This window comes from Nelumbo nucifera, chromosome 4 (assembly GCF_055504915.1).
Source record: "Nelumbo nucifera cultivar China Antique chromosome 4, China Antique-T2T, whole genome shotgun sequence".
Lineage (NCBI taxonomy): Eukaryota > Viridiplantae > Streptophyta > Magnoliopsida > Proteales > Nelumbonaceae > Nelumbo > Nelumbo nucifera.
Window position 1 is genome coordinate 15,178,134 of NC_142652.1, and position 23,979 is coordinate 15,202,112.

At 37.6% G+C, this 23,979-nt stretch overlaps 2 protein-coding genes across 24 annotated transcripts; one reads left to right on the plus strand and one right to left on the minus strand.

The window, feature by feature from the left end:
- Positions 1-3,190: 3,190 nt before the first annotated feature.
- On the plus strand, positions 3,191-11,812 carry LOC104586719 (5'-AMP-activated protein kinase-like protein). 8 transcript variants are annotated; one of them, XR_733501.3, is made up of 9 exons: positions 3,194-4,191; positions 4,289-4,455; positions 7,405-7,599; positions 7,896-8,128; positions 9,260-9,405; positions 9,505-9,652; positions 10,812-10,881; positions 11,195-11,263; positions 11,340-11,407. XR_733501.3 is itself a non-coding variant. In XM_010244033.3 (8 exons), the coding sequence occupies exons 1-8, from the start codon at positions 3,539-3,541 to the stop codon at positions 11,414-11,416; spliced, it is 1,677 nt and encodes a 558-aa protein (XP_010242335.1). In that variant the 5' UTR covers positions 3,191-3,538; the 3' UTR covers positions 11,417-11,812. The 8 variants fall into 8 exon arrangements, 7 of the variants coding, with proteins under 7 accessions (XP_010242335.1, XP_088759554.1, XP_088759553.1 ...); XM_010244033.3 differs by lacking the exon at positions 10,812-10,881 and having other exon boundaries at positions 3,191-4,191; positions 11,195-11,252; positions 11,340-11,812; XM_088903428.1 differs by lacking the exon at positions 10,812-10,881 and having other exon boundaries at positions 3,193-4,191; positions 7,510-7,599; positions 7,920-8,128; positions 11,340-11,812.
- Positions 11,813-13,043: 1,231 nt separating this feature from the next.
- LOC104586786 (Regulator of chromosome condensation (RCC1) family protein) lies at positions 13,044-23,074 on the minus strand. 16 transcript variants are annotated; one of them, XM_088903435.1, is made up of 11 exons: positions 22,744-22,884; positions 22,426-22,488; positions 21,993-22,157; positions 20,757-20,898; positions 18,745-18,848; positions 18,451-18,609; positions 16,580-16,747; positions 15,752-15,883; positions 15,535-15,648; positions 13,515-13,613; positions 13,044-13,422 (listed from the first exon to the last, which is right to left on the minus strand). In XM_088903435.1, the coding sequence occupies exons 4-11, from the start codon at positions 20,885-20,887 to the stop codon at positions 13,253-13,255; spliced, it is 1,077 nt and encodes a 358-aa protein (XP_088759561.1). In that variant the 5' UTR covers positions 20,888-20,898; positions 21,993-22,157; positions 22,426-22,488; positions 22,744-22,884; the 3' UTR covers positions 13,044-13,252. The 16 variants fall into 16 exon arrangements, with proteins under 16 accessions (XP_088759561.1, XP_088759562.1, XP_088759560.1 ...); XM_088903436.1 differs by having other exon boundaries at positions 22,245-22,488; XM_088903434.1 differs by having other exon boundaries at positions 22,245-22,885.
- Positions 23,075-23,979: the final 905 nt, after the last annotated feature.

Consider the following 23,979-nt stretch of genomic DNA (forward strand, 5'->3'; position numbering starts at 1 on the left):
AACGATGAGAACAGAGGTTTAACCAGATCTACCAATATTTGGTTGTCGAAAGGCTAAGAAATCATGAATGGGAATAAAAGCAATGAAGTTTTAGAGAAAAAATACAAAAAAAAAAAAAAGTTTACTAGAGAGAAATGGAGCATGGATAGGTCTTACCTTCATTGGAGATTAAGAACAGTGATTGGACTCTTTGGCGCTTGGGGTTCTAAAGCTTAGCTAGGAGGAAAAACAGTGAGGTTTTTGAGGAAAAAAAATACAAAAAGAAAAAAGTTCAATGAAAGAAAACGGAGGAGATTCCATGTCTTAACTTCATCAGAGATGAATCACCCTATTGATAGGGTTTGAAGCTCGACTAGAAAGATAACCGGTAATGAATTTTCAGAGAAAAAAATACAAAATGTCTAAAAAATGTGAAACGGAGATGGAGATGGTGAACGGAGGTCTTAGATTCGTTAGAGGTGAAGAAAACAATGGTTGGAGATTTGATCGTAGGGACATGTGAATGGAGATGTCGCCTTCGACATTTTTTTCTCACTAACTTCTCATTGTTTTCATTTCTCAGCGGGGTCGCACCTATCTAGTGTGACCCCGCATCTCTACTTTTGAGATGTAAGTTCTCATCCCATCCCATTGTTTCGACCTCTCTACTTTTGGGGTGTAAGTTCTCATCCCATCCCATTGTTTAGACCAAAACAAACGAGAGAAAATAGGAATCTTAGGCTCTGTTTGGTTTTTGGGATGGGAAGGAAAAATATAGAATATTTTGGAATATTCCTCCCCTCCCATGTTTGGTTTGTGGGATGTCATGAGATGGGATGGGAAAAATGTGGGATTATAGATCCCAATTCTTGGGATGTAGAGTCCCCCATTTTCGTAGGAAACAAGTGGGAATGTAGGGGGAAAACTTATTTAACCTAGAAAACACCTTTCTTGTAGTATTTCTAAGAATTAATATTAGATTCATGACCCATAAATAAAATATTAATTATTTAATAATATATTAATAAATATTTAATTATTTTTCAAATAAAAATATTAAAATTATTAATGAAATAAAATGTAAACTAATAAAATTAAAATATTAATTAATGTTATTAATTACTGATTAATATCAAAATAATATTTAACCATAAAATAATCAATCACAAAAGTATTATTAATTAATTAATTAATAATTAACAGTAAAATATTTAGTAATTCATTAATTATTTTATAATTAACAAATTAATTAAAATAAATAATTTAGTAATGATAAATGACTTAATAATTTATGAATAATTAATACTAAAATTATTAATTAAGTCATGGATATTAGTAAAATATAGTAATAATAATAACTTATAAACTAATAAAATGTAAAATATTAATTAATTAAAATAATTAAATAACTAATTATATACTTTAAATAATTAATATCATGATAAAAATTATTATTATTAAGTAATTAATAATTAAAAAAGTAGTTAATAATTAATTAACTAAGTAATTAATGAATAAATAGATAATGATTTCATTATTAATATAATTAATTATTCAGTAAAATTAATTAAGTAATAAAAATGTTAAATATTGAAAGTAATTAATAATAGAAAATATTGATTAATTCGTAGTAAATATTAATTCTTAATTAATAATTAATTAGATAATTGTCAATATTAATTAATTACGAAATTATTTAAATAAAATATTAATAATTAGTAGTAGTAGTAAAATATAAAATAATAAAAATATTACTAATTAATTAATAATTTTTACTATGATTAATTTTTCCACTATTTTTCTCTGTTGCAACCAAACAATGGAACATTAAAATTTTCCACCCATTTTCCCATCCCATTCTTTCCAATCCCACCAAAATCTTCCCACAAACTAAAGACAGCATTATGCCAATATTACTATTTTCTCATCCCGGTCACAATAGCCAAACATACCATAAGTGTGAATCACACGATTTGAGATTCACAAACTGCACGCGATTCTACTCTCCCCGAACATTGTTCAATCAACACAATTTCATCACAATCTCTATCCGTCTCCCTTGGTGAAAAAAAAGTCCAATCAACACAATTTCGTCAAAGAAAATTGATCATTACAAAGTTCCAGATTTCAAAAGCATTCAAATCACGACAAGAAATTGCTAACACATTTCTAATTCCAGTTTCTTGAACTCCTCGACGCCTGTCTGTTTCAAGTGCAGTTGATTCTGCAAAAGCAATAAAGACCGTATGATCCGCTTGGATTGGAAGAAGGAAAAAAATGAGACAACAGTTGCAAACAAAATACGAATATGCAATTTCTGTTGCCACCACCTTCACTATCTTTCATTCCTTTCTTTTCTTTTTCTCAGCCCATCTCTCTTTTTTTCATAACCTTTTATCCTAATATTTTAATCTAAGGCCTCGTTTGTTTTTCGGTAAGTTATTTATCCGAATAATTTAAAAAAGACTTATCCGGATAAGTTTTTTTTAAAATTATTTTTTTATATAAATAAGGTAATGACCATTTTAGAAAGTTAGTTTTTGGCTTTTTTTACTTGAGATTTTTGGTTATGAGACTGCTTGTTAAATTTTGCTTTAAAAGCATGCTTTTCAAATTAAAAGCCAAAAATGGATGTTTGAAAACATTAAACCACTAAACTACTTTTGGACTTGTATAGACATGTATATTGGCCAAGTTAAATCTGTCTAGCCAATATAATTGTCTCCATCCCTGCTTAACATTATATCTGTCTAACCAATATTAAATCTATAAATAACAAAAATTAAAACTACTACTATATGCACCTCATATATAATCAATGTAACAAGCAATAAGAATAGGGTCAATGGGTCGAATCGAACAGGTCACATCAATTTTAGTTTTTGAGTTTTGTCTCGTTGGGTTGGGTCGATTCTGGTAATAATTTGTTCATCTCAATTAGGGATGTTCATCCAACACCAAAAATCGAAAACCTAAACTGAACCAATAAAAAGTCTGATTAACTGAACTGGTCAATTGGATTTTAATTTGCTAATTTTGAAAAATCAAATACACCATTCAATTTTGGTTAACCAATGTGTACTTGAGAGGGATCTTGTATTGTACAAGTGTATAGAGATTCAGAGTTCAGACGCAACCTGCACCCCCAGCCCTAGGGGCCGGAGAATCAAGAATCCGGATTCGGGCATGGTTAACAAAATTCAGACGCCTGAACCCGAAAGATAGATATCAAAGGAACGAGGTGCCGCAGAATAGGCATCAATTCAATGCCGCCCCAGGACACCACTGACGAGTGACGACTCTGTTTTACCCGCGCTATCAATAATAACAAAATCAGGATCGGCTAATAACAAACAATCTATACCTGACAACGAGAATACAAACATTGTAACAGGCGACACCGCTTCATTTGTAATTGCGCTTTGGAGTTTTCAGGTGAAGGAGTGAGAGAGTGGGTTTGGTTCTTTCCTTCCCTCCCCATCCTTGTAATATTCGATTATACATCAAGACGTTCATCTTTTGGAAAAGAGCTCCAACTGTTTGCCGAAATGCGGAAAAGATGGTTTCGTTCATTACAGCTTCCAATTACTTCGTTTCGTTGCCTCTTTTCGTTGTAAGTCGCCCTCACTTCCCCTCCCTGGTTTTCTTGATTCATCCAAGAAGACGGCTATCTGCTTCTTCTGGTATTCTCGTCGCTAAGAAGAGCACGCCTTTAGGGACTTCTTGTCCGGCAAGTACGACTTTATTGAGCCCGGTTCTTTTCTTGCGGAAGACCTCTTCCTCTGGTTCGCTTCGGATGTGCAAGGGTTGGGAGAGCGAAGGAGACCCAGCTCTGGAGGCTGAGATTCTGGATTTCATGGAGAAATCTGACAACCCTAACGTTTTCCCCACCAAAAAAGAGTTGATTGTCGCCGGCAGGATGGATTTGGTTCAGGCTATTGGGAAACAATGTGGTTGGCTTGCCTTAGGTTGGGATATCGATGAGGAAGAAGACACCCTCCAAGATGACGAGTTTCGAGATCCGAATTCCATGATGTCGGAAGAAGTTGACAATGGTCTAGTTCTTGGCGATGATAGACTATCTCAGCAGAGGTTTGATAATATTAGTGGTGATGAAAGAAATTCTCTTGACGGCATTGATGTAGAGAGTTCTGAGGTTTCTTCTTCGTTTACTAGCTCTTCTTGCTTGGCTTCATCATCTGATAAACCAATGTGAGGTTCATATATGGTTACTGTTTTCTTTCTGTTTTCAAATAATCTTGGTTTTCCTGGAAAGGAAATTAACTCAGATTAATCCTTTTTGGTTCAGAGAAATGGAGGGTGGAGAGGATCCTGGGATTGAGGGTATCTTGAACCGGTTGGAGAAAGAGAGAAGTCTGTGTTTTGGTATTGATTCGAGGAATGAAGGAAGTAGCACCCATTTGTGGAGAAAGCAAGATAGAGATGACTGGAGACCAGAAAACTCAGTAGATATGGGTAAGTTAGGTTTACTAGTTGAAACTTACGAATTGATGGCATTTCCTTATATTAGATTTTTAGATAACATGAATGAATGACTTGTGAGCTGTGTAGTGTGAATGTGAGAGACATGTCTGTGCTTCCTGTTTTTTCTTTTATATGGTATCAACCATCAAACGCTGTGATATTGGATTTTAGAGTTTTATATTTGCAAGTTGAGACGTGGCTTACTTGATTTTATTGGTAATTGTGGCTCATGCATTCATCATCATCATCTGTGCCTTATCCCAATTATATGGGATCAGCTACATGAATCCTGTTTTGCCAATCCATTCTATTTAAAGCCATATCCATTATTAGTGCTTAAATCATTTCTTATGACTTCTACCCATGTCCTTTTTGGCCTATCCCAAGCTCTTCTAGCCCCTTTAGTGTGTAACAAATCACTTCTTCTAACTGTCACAATTGGTGGTCTTCTATGCACGTGCCCAAACCATCTTCTAGCCCCTTTAAGCTAGTGCCATGCATCTTCATTCTTCTAAATATAAAAGATTTATATTAAAAATAAAGAAAAATGAGATCCTCCTTACTCTTCTTCCTCTTCATCCCCCTTCTCTTAAAGAGGCTTACACATCCTTGTGTTTGGGAGGCTTATGCCTCTTATGTTCTAAACTACACCTCACACTTCTAGGTAATGGAATGCCTTGCGTCACGCCTCTGCATTTTAAAACATTCATAATATTTGTTCAATTATTCTTTCCCAAAGTTTCATATTTGTGGTTCATAAGTTTAATCCTCCGATAGTTATTACAACTTTGTATATTGCCTTTGTTTTTAAATATAGGTGCCATGTTGTTTCTCCAATCATCAGACATCTTTTCTTTCACTATCTTATTCAATAGTTTGGTTAGCAATAGCAAGCCTACCCCTTCCATACCTTTCCATACTTTTATTAGAATCTCATTAGGTTCTAACGCTTTTTCCTTATTCATCTTATTTAGTGCCTCTTTTACTTTAGTAGGTTTAACCCTACAAAGGTATGCATTATTTTTAACACTACTAGTATATTTAGCTTCTCCTCCATTAGTTCCTATTGTTCATTTACTAATTTTACAAATTAGGTTTTCCATCTTTGTTTGATTTTCTCATGTTTACCAAAATTCTTTAATCTTCATCTTTAATGCACCTAACATGTAGGGTTGTCAACGGGTCGGTTCTAGGTCGAAACCAGGTAGAACTGGTCCCGGAACCAATAAGATAACCCATGGACCTGAAACTGACCTAGACCCTATAAGGTCTATGATTTTGGACCCAGAACTGAACCGATCGGTTCTTGGGACAATTGGGTCCAACCCGATGGACCCAATTATGAATTCCTTCCTTGCTTTCATATTTGCATCAGTACCTGATTCTTAAAATTTGTAATTCAAGATGTAGACCCAGACCTTGTGTGATGCATGTACTAAAAGTAGGATCGGTTCAGATCAGTCAAGAACTAGGAGGCTAATGCTTCCTGCTCACACCTAGTCATAGAAGTGATTTTTTTTTCTTGTTTCTTTTCCAATTTCTGTTCTCTTGTTTCATGGTGTTCATGGTCTTAGGCCTTCTTTCCCATATGTTTGAATATCAGAAAAATTTATAAAGAATGCAATATTCACAATAACTCCATAAACAAGATGAACACCCATTAATTCAAACGCCCATTAAAAATCCAACATGCAACATTTCAGTTTTTTTGACACTCAAAAAATAATCAACACTTTGACAATAAAAAAAATCAAAATATTTAAATGGAGGAAGATCGAAGATTTCACAATAAAAAATCAACATTTCAGACTTTCAGTTTGTCATTGATCATTGGGTAACAAAGGGAGTGGGAGTTACTACTTACTGAGTTACTGTTGACGGATGGACGGCGCTGGATGGATGAACCAGATGGTGAGGCAATGTGCTTCCAGCCGGCATGGCAGCCTCCACTCTCCTCTCCAGACAGTGAGACCACTGAGACGGACCATCCGGTAGCCTCCGATCGATGTGCTTCAAGTTTCGATTTTTGAGTGAGAGAACTGAGAAGAGATTCAATCTTAGAGAAAGAGTGACTAAGTGAAACTGTGAAAGAAGAATTCTTCAGAAAGACAAAAACAAAAAGGGTTAGCTGGTTTGCGGGGGCAGCATTTCGGTAGGGTTTTGAAAGAAACCCCACCGAAATGACACCTTTAGCCCCACCTTATTTAAATATGATATAACATAAATCATATATCTATTTAATAGTATATATAGGGTTGGGTTGGGTCCAAATAGGTTCGGGACAAGGTGGACCCAGTTCTGACCCGGTCGTAATTGGGATTTTTTAAGACATGGAAGTGACCCATCGGGACAAATTCTGGAACCAGAACCGGTCCAATCGGTCTGGGTCCATCGGGTCTATCGGGTTTGACCCGACCCATTGACAACCCTATTAACATGGTTTAAATCTCTGCCTTTCCTTTCTCTTAGCTTTGCTAGTTTATACATTCCTTTTCTCCCTCTTTAGTGCCTAATTTATGGTAAATCTCATCATAAGCCTTACATTTAACTTCATTCACTTTTTTTTAACTTCCTTTCTTATGGTTTTTTTCCCAGTTTTCTACATCTCTAGCTTTTCCCATTCTTTGTAGCGTGCTCGTTTTAATCTAATTATATTTTGAGCCTCTTGATTCCACCAAGTTTCCTTAGTACTTCACCACTTCCCTTTATATTCTCCTAAGACATCATTTGCTACTTTCTTAATTTCTTTATATTGTTTGCCATTTCAAGCCAAATATCATTAATTTTTCCATCTAAATTCCAATTCCCTTTTATTACCAATCTGTTTTTAAATTGAGAATTGCGGGTCATGCATTAAGGGACATAAATAGATTTCTATGAATTTCTTTAAAATCTAAATCTCAATATGATGTTTTTTTCTTTCCTTTTTACTTTGTAAAGAGACAGTTGCTGGATTTGAAGGATGGAGCAGATCTTCTCTAAGATCTGATAAATACTTATTCAATTATAATGAAGATATGCACACTGAAAACAGATCTTTCTCAGATTTTGATGGCATAAGAAGCTCACTTAAGCCAGATATGTGGAGAACATGGAGCACTCAACGTGCAGGAGCTTCAGATCATGTATTTGAAGGTATTCTACTTCCAAATTCCAGTGGCACTTTTAGGTTAACATCATTATTATTTGAGAAGATAACTGTTAATCATTAGATTAAAAGACGAGGGGAGATGTACATGATGGAGTGAACAGTAATGCACATTGCATTGGATTCAGTATTTCCCTCTCAAAAAACTATATGGTTTTGATGCTCTTTGAACCACTATTCGTTCAGATAACTGCAATTTATAGGTCTTCTAAGTTATTATTGTTGATGGTGTTGTCATCTTTCATAAAGAACATTTTCGTATTATTACTCATTTAATGTGCAGCTGCTGAAGTTGTTTCTGGTGAAGGTAGAGCAGAAAGAGTGATAAAAGCTATGAGCAATGAGATGCTCACAAGTGAGAAGGGTGGAAATGAGATAAGAAACTTAATGAAAGAACAGGTTTCTACTGATAAAGGAAATGAACACAATCCAATACAATCTCGCCTACTGAACTTGGAGTCAGAACTTGCTTCTGTACTCCACTTGCTGAGGTCAAATGCAGTTATCATGCCTAAGGTGGGTAGCTTGATGTTTTTGTTCATATATATTTCATAGGTATTATCTGCTATGGGTTGTTATTGTGTCTTTGAGCTATGATTTGTAGACAGCATATCCCTTCCATCGGTACCTACACTTGATAGGAACAACTAACAGTTATTTCAATTAATAAAATGTATTCATTTCCTAAGCTATCTCCCTATAGTAACTTACTTCTGATCCTTTAAATATGCTATGTTAGTTCTGACTTGTCACAGTTATTGGAAAGTTTAGTCCAAGTCATGTTTTGTTACTACCTAACTTATCATTTCCATGATGATTGTGATGAAAGTTGTGTATTTGTATCTGTATCAAAGTGGCTTGCTTATCATGATTTAGTAGGCTTTTAGTAGTATGAGCAATGTTTTAAAAGGAGTGCCTAAGCTCACAGGCTACACCTCATCTTGCACCTTAGGCTTTGGGAAAGCGGGAACCCCTTTGTGCTTCTTGGTTTATAGGACGCACTAACTCAGTACGAGCACGAAACCATATTTTGTTAAAGAGGACCTGAACTTTTCTAGCTTTAAGTTCTTTACGTCTTCCTCTTTTTCTCTCCTTAGATAAACAAATAGATACAGTGGACTTTGAGAACTAGAAGTAGTAAAAGTCAATTGCAACATGCTTGATTAGTTCTTTCTGGTTGGGGCTCACAAATACTTCAAAAGGAATAAATTTTCTGGACATCTATCAGGCCTTTGTATGTGGTTTTTATGGAGCTCATTAAGAGAGAAGAGTGTATGCCTGCTATCTGTTTAGGATGGACACTGGATAGGACTCCGATTGAGGTATTTCCAAGTTTTAGAAAATGCCTTTATGGTACAGTGAAGAACTGAACTTAAAAGTTCAGTTTTTGTTGCTTTTATAATAGGTGTGTGTCAAGGAGGTTGTGGCTTGTAATATAGTTATTTTTCTTGTTACTCTGTCGAAAATGGTATAATGTTTTTGTCTTAATGTTGCAATTTGATCTTATTTATTGGTGATAGAAAATAGATATCTATTGCCCCATCCCATCAGCTCAAACACAGAAAATGCAGAATGTATAATGATTCAATAGAAGCAGGTTTGGACTTGAAGGTGATTTATTAAATCCTACTAAACATTCTTCCACAGGGCCATGAAAGCTCATCAGAGGAGTTACAAAGGCTTTCTGATGCTTGGGAGTTCCAGGAAACTGAAATTATGAAGACCCAAGACAAACTGCGGGCAACACATGCAAAACTGGTAGTGTTGGAAGGAAAGATGGCAATGAAGATTATGTATGTCTACTGCAATTTGAGCCATTCACCTTTATGCTTGCTTTATCCGTTATCCAACCTTTCCTTTTCATTGGCCCTGGCATACTTGTCTTTTTGCAGAGAAGCACAAAAGATGGTAGAAGAGAAACAGAAGAGAATTGATGATGCCCAAAATGCTTTGCGCCTTCTCAGGACTGCCTGCATAGTGTGGCCTAATTCAGCCTCGGAGGTTCTCTTAGCTGGATCTTTTGATGGTTGGGCCAGTCAGGTTTGACCCCTCACTCTAATAATGATTCTTAGATTTTATTCTAGTTAAGATATATATTCTCTTTGACCAGATCAATTGTACTACGTACTACACATGGTATCCTGAATAGGCATGTGGAATAATAATAGTGGTCAATCTTTAGTAGATGATACACATCATATAGCCTTCTCACACCAGAGATAAAATTCTTCTGACATGAACTCCACTTAACTCTCTGAACAATGGAAATGTTAGTGTGGCTCCCTAGTCACCTAGGGAACTAGCCAAAAGTTATTTCTTTGTATTATAAAATTCTTATCGGCAAGGTGACTAGGTGCCCCAATGTGCCTATAATTGCCTAGGCGGGCACCTAGTCGCCTAGTTGCTACAAGTCAAGGTGTTTGGGCGAGGCGCCCAGCCAAAGGCGCCTAAACGACGCCTTGACAATTTTAAGTTTTCTGTCCATTCCAAATCATACTGATGGACACCACAAGAAGGCAAGCACTAATCATATAGATATTTCTGTTGGCATAACAAGGAAAGGTTTGTGTAATCAAAAGTTGAGAAGTTGATGTAGTTGCTTGCAAGTCACCTGATGTTCCCCTTGGGAAACACATGTTTCTCATTGCTTGGTGCAATGTTTTCAAAACCAGACTGGACCGGACGGTTGGACCGGAAAAACCGGGAACCAGTCCGTTTAACCCCAAAACCACTTTTTGGCCAAAAACCATTGATTTGGTCAGCGAACCGCTGACCCGGGTGGTTGGACTGTTGAACCGTTTGATCTGGGAACGGTTTTGGCCGTTTTTTGGGTTTTTTTAAACTTTTTTAAATTTTCTATTTTTCTGTCAGAGTGGGCTGTCCATTCGGACCGGACGGTCGGACCGTTTGACCTAGGAACTGGACCCCAGAACAGTTCCCTGTCCGGTCCGATTTTAAAAACCTTGGCTTGGTGTTTTTGCTTATAGCAGTTTATTCATTGGTTGTAGTATACCCATTTTATTTCACAACTTCCTTTCAATGACATGAAAATGTTAAAATTAACCTTATGAATTTTCATATTTCTGGTGCATGTAAAAACTAAGGAGCCTTTTATACCAGCTGAATTGACTGAACTTAATATCTATATAGGATCATTTATTGAACAAGCAACTTATCCCCTAAACGTTTCATTGTGTAGCCATTTTATCCACTAAATTTCAAACCGACATGCAAATGATTAAGTAGTTATCAAGGCACTCCCAACTCAGGTTTTCAACTGTTTCTCTGTTCTTATATTTACTTTTTTGTTTCAGGTGTATTGTTTCTTTTTTATTTTTATTTCGTCTATGTTTGTGTGGTGGGGTGGGGCAGGGGTTGGAAAAGCAACCAGGTTGGTAAATACCAATTAATGAATTGGGCAGAGGAACCCTAAAGAGAATTACTAAATGTCGTCCTTACAAGTCAATTTGTTCTTTATTTTCCCCCTTCTATAACATTTTCTGATTAACCTTGCGTGTAAGCTTACTATTTTATATCTTTGGTTTACTTACATATCATGCGACTTTTGTGGTGCATTGACAGAGAAAGATGGAGAAGTCAAGCACTGGAATATTTTCATTGTGCTTAAAGTTGTATCCAGGTAGATATGAGGTGGGTTATCATCTTTCACCTTCATGAACGTTGCTCTCTTGTAATGTAAATAAATACTAAGATCTGGTGCTTACAGATCAAGTTTATTGTGGATGGGGTGTGGACAGTGGATCCCCTGCGACCCATTGTAAAGAACAATGGCTACGAAAATAATCTTCTCATCATCACATAAAATCAAATTGAGTACTCGTTGATGCCCGTGATAGTGGCTTCCTCGTCAGCTCATAACGGTATGCATCAGAGGTTGTAACCGACGCTAGTTTCATCATTGCTTCAAAGTACAGAAACAAGTATATGATGTAACAGATTTTTCTTCTGTTTCCTTCTTTTTTTTCCCCCCTTGTCGATCCCATCATCCCAATTAGTGAAGTGATTCTTTTATTTTTTGTGGCAATGCATACTCATGCCGCCTGTAATGGTCATTGCAGCTCTGGGCGATTATTTTTTTCTTTCTTTTTCATTTTGTTTTTTTCCCCACTGTAAGTTTCCTAATTGCTGCTCTTGGTGATTATCCTATTCATCAAATGAAGAGATAATTCAATTAGCCCAGTGGTCAACTCTGATTGGAAACATCCCTGTTCTGAGTTATATTATCCTTCTAACAAGAAGCTCTGGATCCTCATCTGGCCAAACATTTCAGTGTTTTTTTGCTAGTAATTGCCAAAAGAAATGTATTGGCGTAAATTCCACGTGGTCGTGTCCATGCGAGTCGAATACATTACAAGCAGCAACTACTTTCAGAAAAAAGTCGATCCAACAAACTAACCAAGACGACCACACGTTTGTCCAGTGTTGAGCCGTAAGGAAGAGCTCAAGAAATAAATTAAACACTGCAATATGGTAGTGATATCTGATATCTGTCAAGGATCAGAGTTTCAATATTCAATACGTAATGGTTTTCAGGGTGTGCGATACATGAAAAGCTACGAGTTTGAGAGAATGAACATTGTGCCTGCTATTGGCTGACCTTTTACTCTAAAGGATCAAAGGCACAAAAAGGAAAAAAAAAAGGAAGGGTCCCACCTCAGTGATGATAACGATGTAAGAGCTGCAAAGACAGCGTGGGACAATGAGCTGGAAGCTTGGGTCAATGATGATAACGATGGGAGGTTGCGATATCGGTAGATTAGGAAGTGTACCAGGTTTGACTATTAATCCTTCTACTGGCTTGAACATTTGACATCCGATTGAAACAAATAAAATTGACTAAAATAGAGAATGACGGTAGTATTTGGCTACTGCTACCTCAACTGATTACCGATGGTGAAATGGTGGAAAGAAATGGAGAATAAAAGGGGTTCGGCTGGTCATTGTTATTCTATAGAGAATGGCCGGTGCTGCAAACAATGATGTGAAATGGGGTGTTTAAGACAAGGTTTTCAAACCACCTTTGTTGAACCATTCGGCTCAGGAAACGTTCAGGTCCGTTTTACCTCAAACCTAGTATTTGCTCAAAAACCATTGAAAAAATCAACAAATCATTGGCTCGGGCAGTCAAACTGTTGACCCATTGATCCATTCAACACTTTTGACCTTTTTATTTTTTAATTTATTTGTCAGAACGAGCCATCCGTTTGAACTGGACGGTCAGACCGTAGACCTAAAAAAAAGTGACTAGAATGATTCCGTTTCCAGGTCATTTTTTAAAACGTTGGTATAGGATGCCATCAACGAGCTCCAATGACTCCAAATCCCACGCAAGTATTTGCATTTTTTTTCTTCAAAACACAAAGGGAGGTTTTTATTAAAGTCAAAAACACCGGGGGGGAGGCTTATAAAATTGTCAGACAACCCAGGGGAGGGCTTTATATTTTGCCCATTCCATTAATTATAACTCCAATCTTGATGGAGCGAGCATAGGCCAGCTGATTATAGGAAGTTTGAACAGCATTTTCAATTTCAGTTGACCAGGTAGCCCATATAAAATAATCAACCACAGGCCCTTCCAAATAACCGAAGTAGCAGAAGTGACCACCCTTGGAGTTGGAGTTACGACAACAGAATTCTGTAGGCATATGTAAACCCGCTTCCACAGTAAACACGGAATCGGTTGTGACCATCACTTAGTTTTACCATCTGAGGGCTGGTTTGATCAAACGTATTCCCCAATCCCAATTGCCCATGCTCACCCCAGCCCCATGTCATTACCACTCCATTCTCTGCAAATACCGAGTGCTAAATTCATACAAACGGAATCAACATGTCTACCCATCAATTTATATATAAACATACGATGCCGGGAGTGACTTGCCTGTTACTAGAACGGAGTGCTCTGCTCCTGCTGCAATTTCTAAGACCCTTGTCCCGTCAAGACCACAGACCTTAGCCAGAATGAGTCCCATAGAATCTTCTGAAACATAAAACCAGTTAAATACGTTGGAATAAAACACAATTGAATGAAATAAAGAAAACAATTGATGGTTCTTGGCTGCATGAAGCCCTATGGGTGTCTTCTTTCCTCTTTTAGAACCAACGGGTCAGATCGGATGCAAGTATTAGGACAAGCTAGGGTACTTCATTATCTGGTCTGTTCAGCTCAACCAACCTTCCCAGGGAGATAGGTAACTAGCAATTACTTAGCTAAAATAAAAAATAAGAATCTTAGAACTTATACTTTTCCTTTTAATTTGTAATGGACTCAAGTATCATTGCATGAATAGAGATTAGAGACTACTAACTCAGTACCAGAGCATGTGTATCACTTGGTGGCAAGTGAAGAAAGACAGCATTGCAAGTCACCATCTACATGTTTCCATCTCATTGTAAGTGAAAATAGTTTTACTAGATGAACCGGTGACTCGATAACCCAGTGAACTTTCTGGATCCTGGTTATTTGATGGCCTTTTATGGTCTAAACAATCAAACAAGGTGTTTAACCAGAAAACCATGATCCAGTGAGCGTTTCCAGTTTTCTGTGCAGACCGTCTGACAACATTGAGTGAAAGAACTCACAATCAATTTGTATTCCTTTCATCCTTTGCTAATGGTCACATAATATAAATAACTATACACTTTTGCTCATGTAGATGTGCTATTTTTTTCTCCTACAGAATTCATCTATCATTTCTGAAATCTATATTAGTTCTTTAGATCCCATCCCTCTTAGTTGGAAAGTCATTGAATTGTGACATCACAGACCTGGATCCAAAAACCATCTTCACCCACTAACCTAGAGGATTGTTCAGCACACTAGCTCAAACTCAAAGTACAGAACCAGTTTCCATCTATATATAGATAAAGATAGTACTATTGACCATACGCATGGGCTACTTTCCAAACTCTTGCACAGCTTTTTTTTTTGTCATTGACAAGTGATTGAGCTTATGATTTAGAAGGATTATGATCATCAGAGCAGCTTTATTTTTGACTAGACATTCTAGTTTAGAATTCTTCAAGTGATCATTTCAGATCCTATGTAATATCTCCTGATATTTTATCTATAGCAGTGTTTTAAAAGGCGTGGGAGGCGTATGCCTGGAGGTGCTCGCCCCTAAAACGCCCTGAGGTGTATGCCAGAGGCGCTGACACCTCTGAGGCGTATGCCTCTTGTGCTTTTTTCATGAGGCGTATGCCTCATGCACATCTGATATAAAAAGACAAAAAAAACAAAAGAAAAAAAAAAGAAAAGGAAAGGAAAGGAAAAGAAAGGGAAGGGAAAGAAAAAGAAAGAGAAGAAAAAAAGAGAAAAGGAAAGGAAAGGGAAGGGAAGAAAAGATAAGGGGAAAGAAAGTGGTTTGCCCCCTGCCCCTTCGCCCCCCAGACCCCCGCTCCCTTTTTGATGCAGCCTTTTTTTTTTTTTTTTTGAGTTAGGGGGGTCTTGCTCCGCTTCAACAAAACCCCCCTTTCAACTAATGTTATGCATCTTTATTCTTCTTAATATAAAAGATTTTAATTAAAAATAAAGAAAAAATGAGATCCCCCCTTCCTCTTCATCCTCCTCCTAACCCCCCTCCTCTTAAGGAGGCTTACGCCTCCTTGTGTTCAGGAGGCTTATGCCTCTTGCATTCTGAACACCTTGCGTCACGCCTCTAGGTAGTGGAACGCCTTGCGCCACGCCTCCACGTTTTGAAACATTGATCTATAGTAAGTAGTTACCACCTATGGTACTTAACATTCTAAATCAGTAAGTATAACAAGAGAAGGGAGACCTCTAGAGTGGTGAAAGCTTACTTTTGTGTGGGTATGAGTACCTTGGCTCAGGATGTCAGTTCTATGGCCTATGTCATTATGCGATATAGAATAGATAATTAAACAATCATGGATACTCATACCAGCTGAGCCAACACTCGAACTGTCAAGAACAGGTGAATGCTGCTGCCTGCTTGTCTGAGGATCACTAAGCATCCCATGATGGTTCCCACCTAGCATTAGCACTTCTCCTTCACCTATCCAAGATATGAAAGAGAACTATTTAAGTGACCATGCATACATAATTTTTAATTCAGAAATACAAAGAGATGTAAATAACATAAGATAGTATGTTTCTACCTGTTAATAATAGAGCATGATTCCATCCAAGAGCAACTTGAGAGAATCTCAAAGGTGAAGGTAAAGTCTGAGGGAGGTGAATATCTGAAGTGCCACCAAATCCTCTGCCCCAGGTGTACAGTTGCCCGTTGGCTGATGTAGTGATACCAGATAGATGACATCATGAATGAAGTGACTAATAAAAGAAAATACATTACTGATGTAGAACCGTAAGTCCACAACCATATGAGGCACCACTTAAATGTTAGTTGGCCATATTCTGAACTAGGCATAGTTAAAAAACCAGACCAAGAGGACACCTTCAATATATGATATGTTATTGTCCACATTTAACATCAATTTTCTGTGCCAAAATTCAAGCCATCCTACAAATTGAGACATTTGAATCCATAGAGCACTTTGCCTATCAATCCAACATGTGGAACTGCTTAGAAGATCCTGAAAAAAGGGCCATTACCCAATCATTGTCCTGACCATCTCCGGTCTTGGGAAGGGTAGATACGACCTAACATTTAGAAATTTTTGCACAAGGCGGCCTCTCTAAAACCCACATTCTCATGCTTGTTAACCCAAGATTTTACCAATGCACCAATCAATCGCCCCTTACTGCATCTGAGGATTAGCATCCTTCATCTGATCTGTTTCTTTTGGTGTTTTGATGTTTTCTTGTTTTCTGCACAATTCCTTGTCTAAAAGCCTTTTCACCAACTTAAGGCTCTGGATTGGGGAATTGATCAGATGCATGTATTGCTAGAGATAAAGTTGAATAATGACAATCACCCACAAGACCATGATATGTTTTTGGCAAACATGAAATGAGAAACTCACCAGACAATGCTGCACTATGATCTCCATTTGCACTAATGGAGATGACCTTAATACCTCCAAGTCCAAAAATAACTTGGGGAACAGCAAATGATCTGATACGATCCTTGGAAACACCCAATTGGCCACGTTTCCCTGAACCAAATCCATAAACTGGATCTTCTGAAGAACCTGCATCAGAACTATTCAAGTTTTTTAGTATATAAGGTGATGGATGTCAAGCCAACTAGGCAAAACCTAGGTGCCCAAACAAGCTCTTGCATTATGAGCTGAAGAATTAAATATTTCAGTAACATAGCTTATGATCTTTTGATACAAGAAAATTATATAAGAGAAAAGAGAATAAAAATCAAATTCCAGTTGAAGTTTCATACGATGATATGAATGAATAAAGGCAGCAAGGAACATGAAAGAATTCTCAATCAATTTTTTTCATAAATATGATAGCCACTAATTTTATCAGGTTCATACCTCTGGTATCGAGGAAAACTAAGAAATAGGCCATAAACTGTCAATCCGTGACCAACATGTAGCTGAAGGTAGGAATAATATTATGCTACACAATAAAGAGTGCACCCCCATACGCATTTTGTTTTTCATGAGAAACTAATCATATGGTTTAGCACAAAAAAAAAATAAGCATCATTTTTTCTGGATAAACATTACAAGAAATTTTCTTTGGCTTTTTCTTTTTGGGATAAATATCTGTGGAACAAAAAGCAGATGTGACGAAGAAAAATCAGAGGAGCAAAATTCCTTTGATAATTGAGGACACAGTCCCTTAGGAGGATATTTAAGGAGAACAATTTAGAGGAATTGCCACAAAAGTCAAAACTCTAGTTTGTCAAAATTTATGTCTTCCATTATACAGATACCTAGAAAGTCCGGTGTTTGCCCTAAGCAGTTCAGTCTGTTTTCCAATTATTTACTGTTTACAACCAAGTTTTTCTTCCTGTTAATCATGCTTCCATGTGCTTGTCTTGTTGAGGTGGTCTCATTCCATAAGTACCAAAGTCGTTGGAGTTAATGATAGATGATGTCTCCACACTGAATTTTCCTTCTTTGCCCAAATTATAATGAGACTCATCAAATAATCCTCTACAAAATGAAATAAATTTCTGAGAAAGTTCAACTGTGTCAGGAAATTTCACAGTCCAAATCTCAAGAAAGGTAAACATTAAGAAGTTTAAGTTTTCTATTTACTAGATGTCCTCCATCTTGAATGGTCACTGGCTTTGGATAATATGGACAGAAAGGCAGCAACAGTCAGACATACAATGGCACAACCTACCTTAACCTTAGAAAAAAAAAAAGAAAGAATAAATTCTTCCTTCATTTGGTTCCTAAGCACTATTTTTGCTAATATGGGAGATTTCTAAGAAAAGAATACCATATGATGAAGATGAGAACCATTGGGTGGAAAATTTTATCCCAAATGGAACCAACCTTTTATTCTTACCTCCACGTATACCTTTTTAACATAATATTTTAGGTTTTCCTCTCTCCTAACACCACCATCCCCCCCATCCCTCATCACCTTTATTCTTTCACAAATCTACTCAACTAAACCTTGTCCCAACTCTATGGGTTCACCATATTGATTGCCGGCATGCATGAATAAAGAAGTACAACTATCAAATATGAACATATATGGGAGATTTTTTCCATTTAACCATGTTTACAAGCAACAAAAGGGAAAAATAATCTATCAATGAAAACAGGAGTCTAAAAATGCCACACACATCTACATAATGGCATCTTCACATCAAGGACATAGTTCCTACCAAAACTAAGTGGCCAATAAGGTTTCCAACCAAACTTGGTGGAGGATAAAGTTACCACTAACATAACAGTAGGCCTGCTGTGTTTTTTACCTTTTAATAAAACAAGCGAATGACGCATGCCACATGCTATTTGTTCAACATGCTTAAAAGCAAAATATAAGACTTCTACAGGAGAACAATGTGACTGATAATCTCCATGCCCAAGCTGCCCAAATGAGCCATCTCCACAAGTGAAAAGTTTTCCGGTATCTGGCAAAAAAGAAAAAGAAATGAAAGAGAGCTGAGCACAAAGGATCATGTACAGAAATCAATGGCTACACAATTTATAAATTGACAATCTTACTAGAAAAAAGGTTTCCTGGTCAGATTAAACAAGGAAGCTACCTTGACGACTCCACCTATTTGCCATTTCTACCATGTAGAGGAATTGTGTGGTCAATACAGACCATCCATCAGATAAGGGATTAACCATATCAATCATGTGAGTACTGCAGTCCAATCAACCATATACCCAAACTTTAATTGGAGTCTTTCCCAATCAATAGCAGCCATCCAAACTTTTCAATGAAATCTAAAGTTTGCCTATAATAGTGTTTATTTTGAACAAAAGCAAAGGTTTTTGGGGCCAAGATTCTTTCTAGAAATAAAGTATCGGGAGAGGAAGATGGTAACTTCATTTGAATTCCAAACTAAGTATCCAAGCAGGTCCTTGGATTGTTTAGGTAGGGAAGCTCACAAAATGATCCAAGTAACACACATTCCCATGAACATAGAGTGGTTGTATAGCACACCAGTAGAAATTTCCTGCAATCAAGTCCTAGGACAACACCCTAGGATATATATTTTATGCAGGATTTTTTTTCTAAAAAGGGTAAAGTATGGATTGTCTTACTTTCTATAAAGAAACAATGTTCAAAGATTTACAAAATGATCCAATAGAGTGACTGAGCAAAGAATGAAGCATCACATCTCTTGCAATTTAAAGCTTAACCAGAAAAATTTTCCCAAGAAAAAGTAATCTAAGTGATGCACATCCCTTGGCTCCTTCCACAGAGCCCAACATATGGTTGATGGAATAATGCTCCAAATTAGTCTTTCCTTCCTATTCAGCTAGAAATTAGTCTTCCCTTTTCTGTTCAGTCCTTGCTTACTAATGACAATCATTGATTCCCTTATTTTCAATTGTTCATTTAGTTGTTTTGTACTCTGCCAGTGTGAGCTTGTCTTACACTGCTGGTCCCAAGCCTGGATAAAGGAGGAGGGTTGCATCAGGTTGGCAGCCAGCACTAAAACTTTTGTCAAACCTCATGAATTGACTTAAATAGGCATGTAGGGAAAAGAAGTGTTGGATATGATATGGTAAATGGAGTATTTGGATTTGGGGAGAGGAATGAATCAATTGTAAGGCCAGCTATGTTGTATGGAGTAGAGTGTTGGGCAGTCAAGAAACAACATGTTCAGAAAACGAATGTGGCAGAAATATGAATGTTTAGATGAATGAATGGAAACACCAGAAAGGATAGGATTAGAAATGAAGACATCCATAGAAACCTAGGAGTAGCTCCAACAAGTGATAAAATGGGAGAGAATAGACTAAGATGGTTTGTTCACAAGGATAAAAGACCACCAATAGCTCCAGTTAGAAGAAGTGATTTGTTGCAAGTGGAAGGGGCTAGAAGAGCTAGGAGTAGACCAAAAAGGGCATGGGTAGAAATAGTAAGAAATTATTCAAGAACTAATAATTTAACAGTGTATAAATAGAACAGATTGATGAAACATGATTCACGTAGCCAACCCCATATAGTTGGGATAAGGCATGGATGATGTTGATTACATTCAAAATACTATACAATTAGAAATATTCCAACAAATAACTCAACGATACCACTTTACTTGACAGCTTAGTTACTGAAATGCAATTAATGATACACAAAACCAATCAAAAAAAAACATCATAAGTACTAAATCTGTAAATATGAAGTATCTTCATAGTCTTGCTCGGCAATAGATGTAATGAGTTATTTGTATAATATTGTGTCTCAGAACAACAGTAGCAGTAAAACTACAATGAAGCCTATAAGATTCAGGTATAAGTTACAAGTTGCCAAGTTTCAATTGTTCCCCTCCAATAATCTGTCCTATCTTGCCTAAATGGGAAAGTCAACAATTCCCCTTGAAACAGCTTGAAATGATATTAGATTACATAAAAAATTGAACAGCCGAACATGAAAGTATTGCTACAATCACTGTCCAAAAATCAATAAAGAAAATAAATTTGTTGCAGTATTTGATTATATGTATCGACTTGAAACTCCCGTTTTTTTTATCAGTTCAACTTGAAACTCCTGTTATTATCAGGGAGAAGACTAATATGCCTGAAGAGACCTGAAACAAACCCTGAGTGATTCCATCCAGCAGAAACATAAGAGGTAGTAAAATTTTCCAAAAACTTTACAGGCTTTGGTAGTAAGCAACTCTCCAACTCTCCATGGCCAAGTTGACCAGATGTGCCCCTTCCCCAGGTCATTACATCACCACCTGCAAAAGCAAGATAATATTCATGCCCTAGAAGGAAATAGTGGTGATGGTATCTCATGCACTTTTATGTAAAAGAATGTCATAGTTAGCATGTATACAGGAAGCAATGATGACACAAGAATACTGAAAAATGAAAACTAGCAAGATCATCTAGTATAAAATATAACAGCAAAGTTCCAGAAATTCCGAACAGTGTTTTAAAAGGCGTGGGAGGCATATGCCTAGAGGCGTGCCTCCAGGCGAGGCACTCCCAAAACGCCCTGAGGCATATGCCAGAGGTGCTGACACCTCTGAGGCGTACGCCTCTTGCGCTTTTTTCATGAAGCGTGCTAAGAAAAGGAAAGGAAAGGGAAGGGAAGAAAAGATAAGGGGAAAGAAAGTGGTTTGCCCCCTGCCCCTTCGGCTGGGGGGCAAAGCCCCCCAGACCCCCACCCCCTTTTCAATGCAGCCCAATTTTTTTTTTTTTTTTTTGAGTTAGGGGGTCTTACTCCGCTTCGACAATAACCCCCTTTCAACTAATGTTATGCATCTTTATTCTTCTTAATATAAAAGATTTTTATTAAAAATAAAGAAAAAATGAGATTCCCCCTTCCTCTTCATCCTCCTCCTACCCCCCCCCCCTCCTCTTAATCCTTGTGTTCAAGAGGCTTATGCCTCTTGTGTTCTGAACCACGCCTCATGCCTCTAGGTAGTGGAATGCCTTGTGTCATGCCTCCGTGTTTTAAAACATTGATTCCAAATAAATAAGATTACAATATGATCAGAAGCTGGTTATGCCAAATATACCTATTATGTGTCTGAATTATGAACAAAGAAGAGTTGGCTGATTATTCACTTATCCCTTGCTCCTTCACAAAATAGAAATATAGCCCCTCCCCTGTTCCCAGTCCCATGGAAAGATTATAATCCAAGTATTTCCAAAGATTATAATCCAGCAGAGATGTTGATCATTTTATGGGGTGCATATAACATTTTAGCTGTATTCTCAAAGAACTCAAGCAGATCAAACTTTTGAGTATTTTGAGAAGAAAATCGTCTGTGGGATAAGCTTGATATAGCATCCTTAACTAATTAGTCACTGTATAATAACATACATTTTTCTTTGGTGGGCACCAGCCGGGAAGATGAGCTAATCCGTATACTTTTTCTTTGCTAAGCATTATGCTGTCTTGTACACCCATTGTATTGATTTCCCGGGTTATTAGCTCCATATAATTAGCAGGGGTTGCTTTTCCTTTGCATCAATATCAAGTGTTTACCTGTTCGTTGTTGATTAGAAAAGATCAAAGATCACATGCCTTCACTATCAAAATAAAAATTGCATGCCTTTCGTGCAGCATAATTACTTTTTCTTTGTTCTGGATTTTCCCTTATGAGGGGCACCTGAAGGTTGTCAAGTAGCCATATTGGAAACCAACAGTATACATACCATTGGAGCAGACTTATCAAAGAATTCAAAGCAATTATGCCAATGTTGCAGAAGCTGAGTCATATAGTATGTCGAAGTACATGCTTTAGCATACTTACAGTGAATTTACCACAAATTCAAAATTGTGATCACCCTCGATTTTCCATTTCCATACGCATGCTCTCATTCATTAAAAAGGAAAAGAACAACCTCAAATTAGAAATATTAAAAAGATTTGTAGAGTAAATTAATAATATCGCACTTCAGAATCCTAGAAAGCCATAACCGTATCTGTTACAGGTGAAATTCCAGACTTTATGTGAGCAATGAGCACGTTTTGGACCTTAACGCGACCAGAAAGAACAGACAAAAACTCCGAGCATATCAGAAAGGCATGATGATGTAAATGGCTTAAATGGCCTCTTATGTGAAATTACCAGACAAGGCAATAACATGGGCACCACCACAAGCAAGCTGAGAGATGCGTCGGCCAGAAGAGAGGTCAGGCAGCCGTTGCGGGAGGTGTTCGTCATCGAGCCTTCCCGTGCCAAGCTGCCCGTCAGTTCCAGCTCCCCAACTCCACCACTCGCCACCAATCTCCTCCTCCATTTCTGTTTCTTCTTCAATGTTCATTTCGTCCATCGGCCAGGTGCAAACCTCTTTCGTAATCACTGCTAACAACGACGAAGCTACTCCGTAATTCCCTAATTAAGGCGGGGAGCGTCACTTCTCTGTTCTGACAACGCCGGGGGGGCGGCGGAGGACTGGAGGACTGGAGAAAACTTGAGCCAATGTTTAAAAAAATGACCCGGAACCGGAACCGCTTTGGCCACCGGTTTCCGAGTCAGAGGTTCGACCGCCCATTGTTACAAAGACCCCTGTACTTTGTTTTGCGACAAAGACCCCTTGACCGTTAAGTGAGACGACGGAATGTGCTAAATTACCAAAATACCCCACTAAACCTTTTCTATTTTCATTTTTTGCCCTTTTTCTCTTAAAACCTATTTAACCTATTGTTTTCCCTTTTTTCTCTTCTTTTCCCCTCGCTCACCGTCCTCTCTCATTCTCTCTCTCCCAACTCTCCGAAATGAAAGGACAGAGGAAACCCATTTCTCATCTTCCCTTTCTTCTCTTCTCTGTTTTCAATCTCGTCTCTATAGCCGTCGCCGACGATGCTGCAATCATGGGAAACTACAATGCTTGATAGCCCAACAACAAATGTCTGCCCATATCTTTGTCTTCCATCTTTTTCTCATCGTCATCGTCGACTTCTTCTGCTTCCATGGCAATCAGCGGAGGGAGAAAAAAAAGGATGGAAGGACTTGTAGTTGACGGAGCCGAAGACTCTCCTCCTACAACACTTGCGGAGCCGGAGTCGGAGCCGCCTTCCCTGCAACACTTGCAGAGCAGGAGCCAACATCACATCCCGACCTGAAGACCCTGTCATCGTTGCTAATCCTTCCTTTGCCATCCACGAGTCCTGCAATAATGGTAGCCACCGACCTGATCTCAGGGTCTTGTTTTCTCCACCACTTGACAAGGGTAGATTCATTGAAGAACATATCCTTACTTAACTACTTATTTTTTTTTTCTACAACTGAAACTAATTTCTCCAATTCCACCACCATGGGTTTCACTTCCGATCCACTTCTACTTCTGATTTTCTTATCTGG

Bases quoted from the DNA above. Each gene is read 5' to 3' on its own strand.
- LOC104586719 (XM_010244030.3), top strand. From the start codon at position 3,539: ATGGTTTCGTTCATTACAGCTTCCAATTACTTCGTTTCGTTGCCTCTT. The intron at 7,600-7,895 runs GTATTCTACTTC...TTTAATGTGCAG, and splicing joins TTCAGATCATGTATTTGAAG to CTGCTGAAGTTGTTTCTGGT. The intron at 8,129-9,259 runs GTGGGTAGCTTG...ATTCTTCCACAG, and splicing joins ATGCAGTTATCATGCCTAAG to GGCCATGAAAGCTCATCAGA.
- LOC104586786 (XM_088903429.1), bottom strand. From the start codon at position 22,948: ATGGACGAAATGAACATTGAAGAAGAAACAGAAATGGAGGAGGAGATT. The intron at 20,899-22,743 runs GTAATTTCACAT...TTGCTTTTGCAG, and splicing joins CCATGTTATTGCCTTGTCTG to GTGGTGATGTAATGACCTGG. The intron at 13,614-15,534 runs GTATGAGTATCC...TTTATGTTTCAG, and splicing joins TTCGAGTGTTGGCTCAGCTG to AAGATTCTATGGGACTCATT.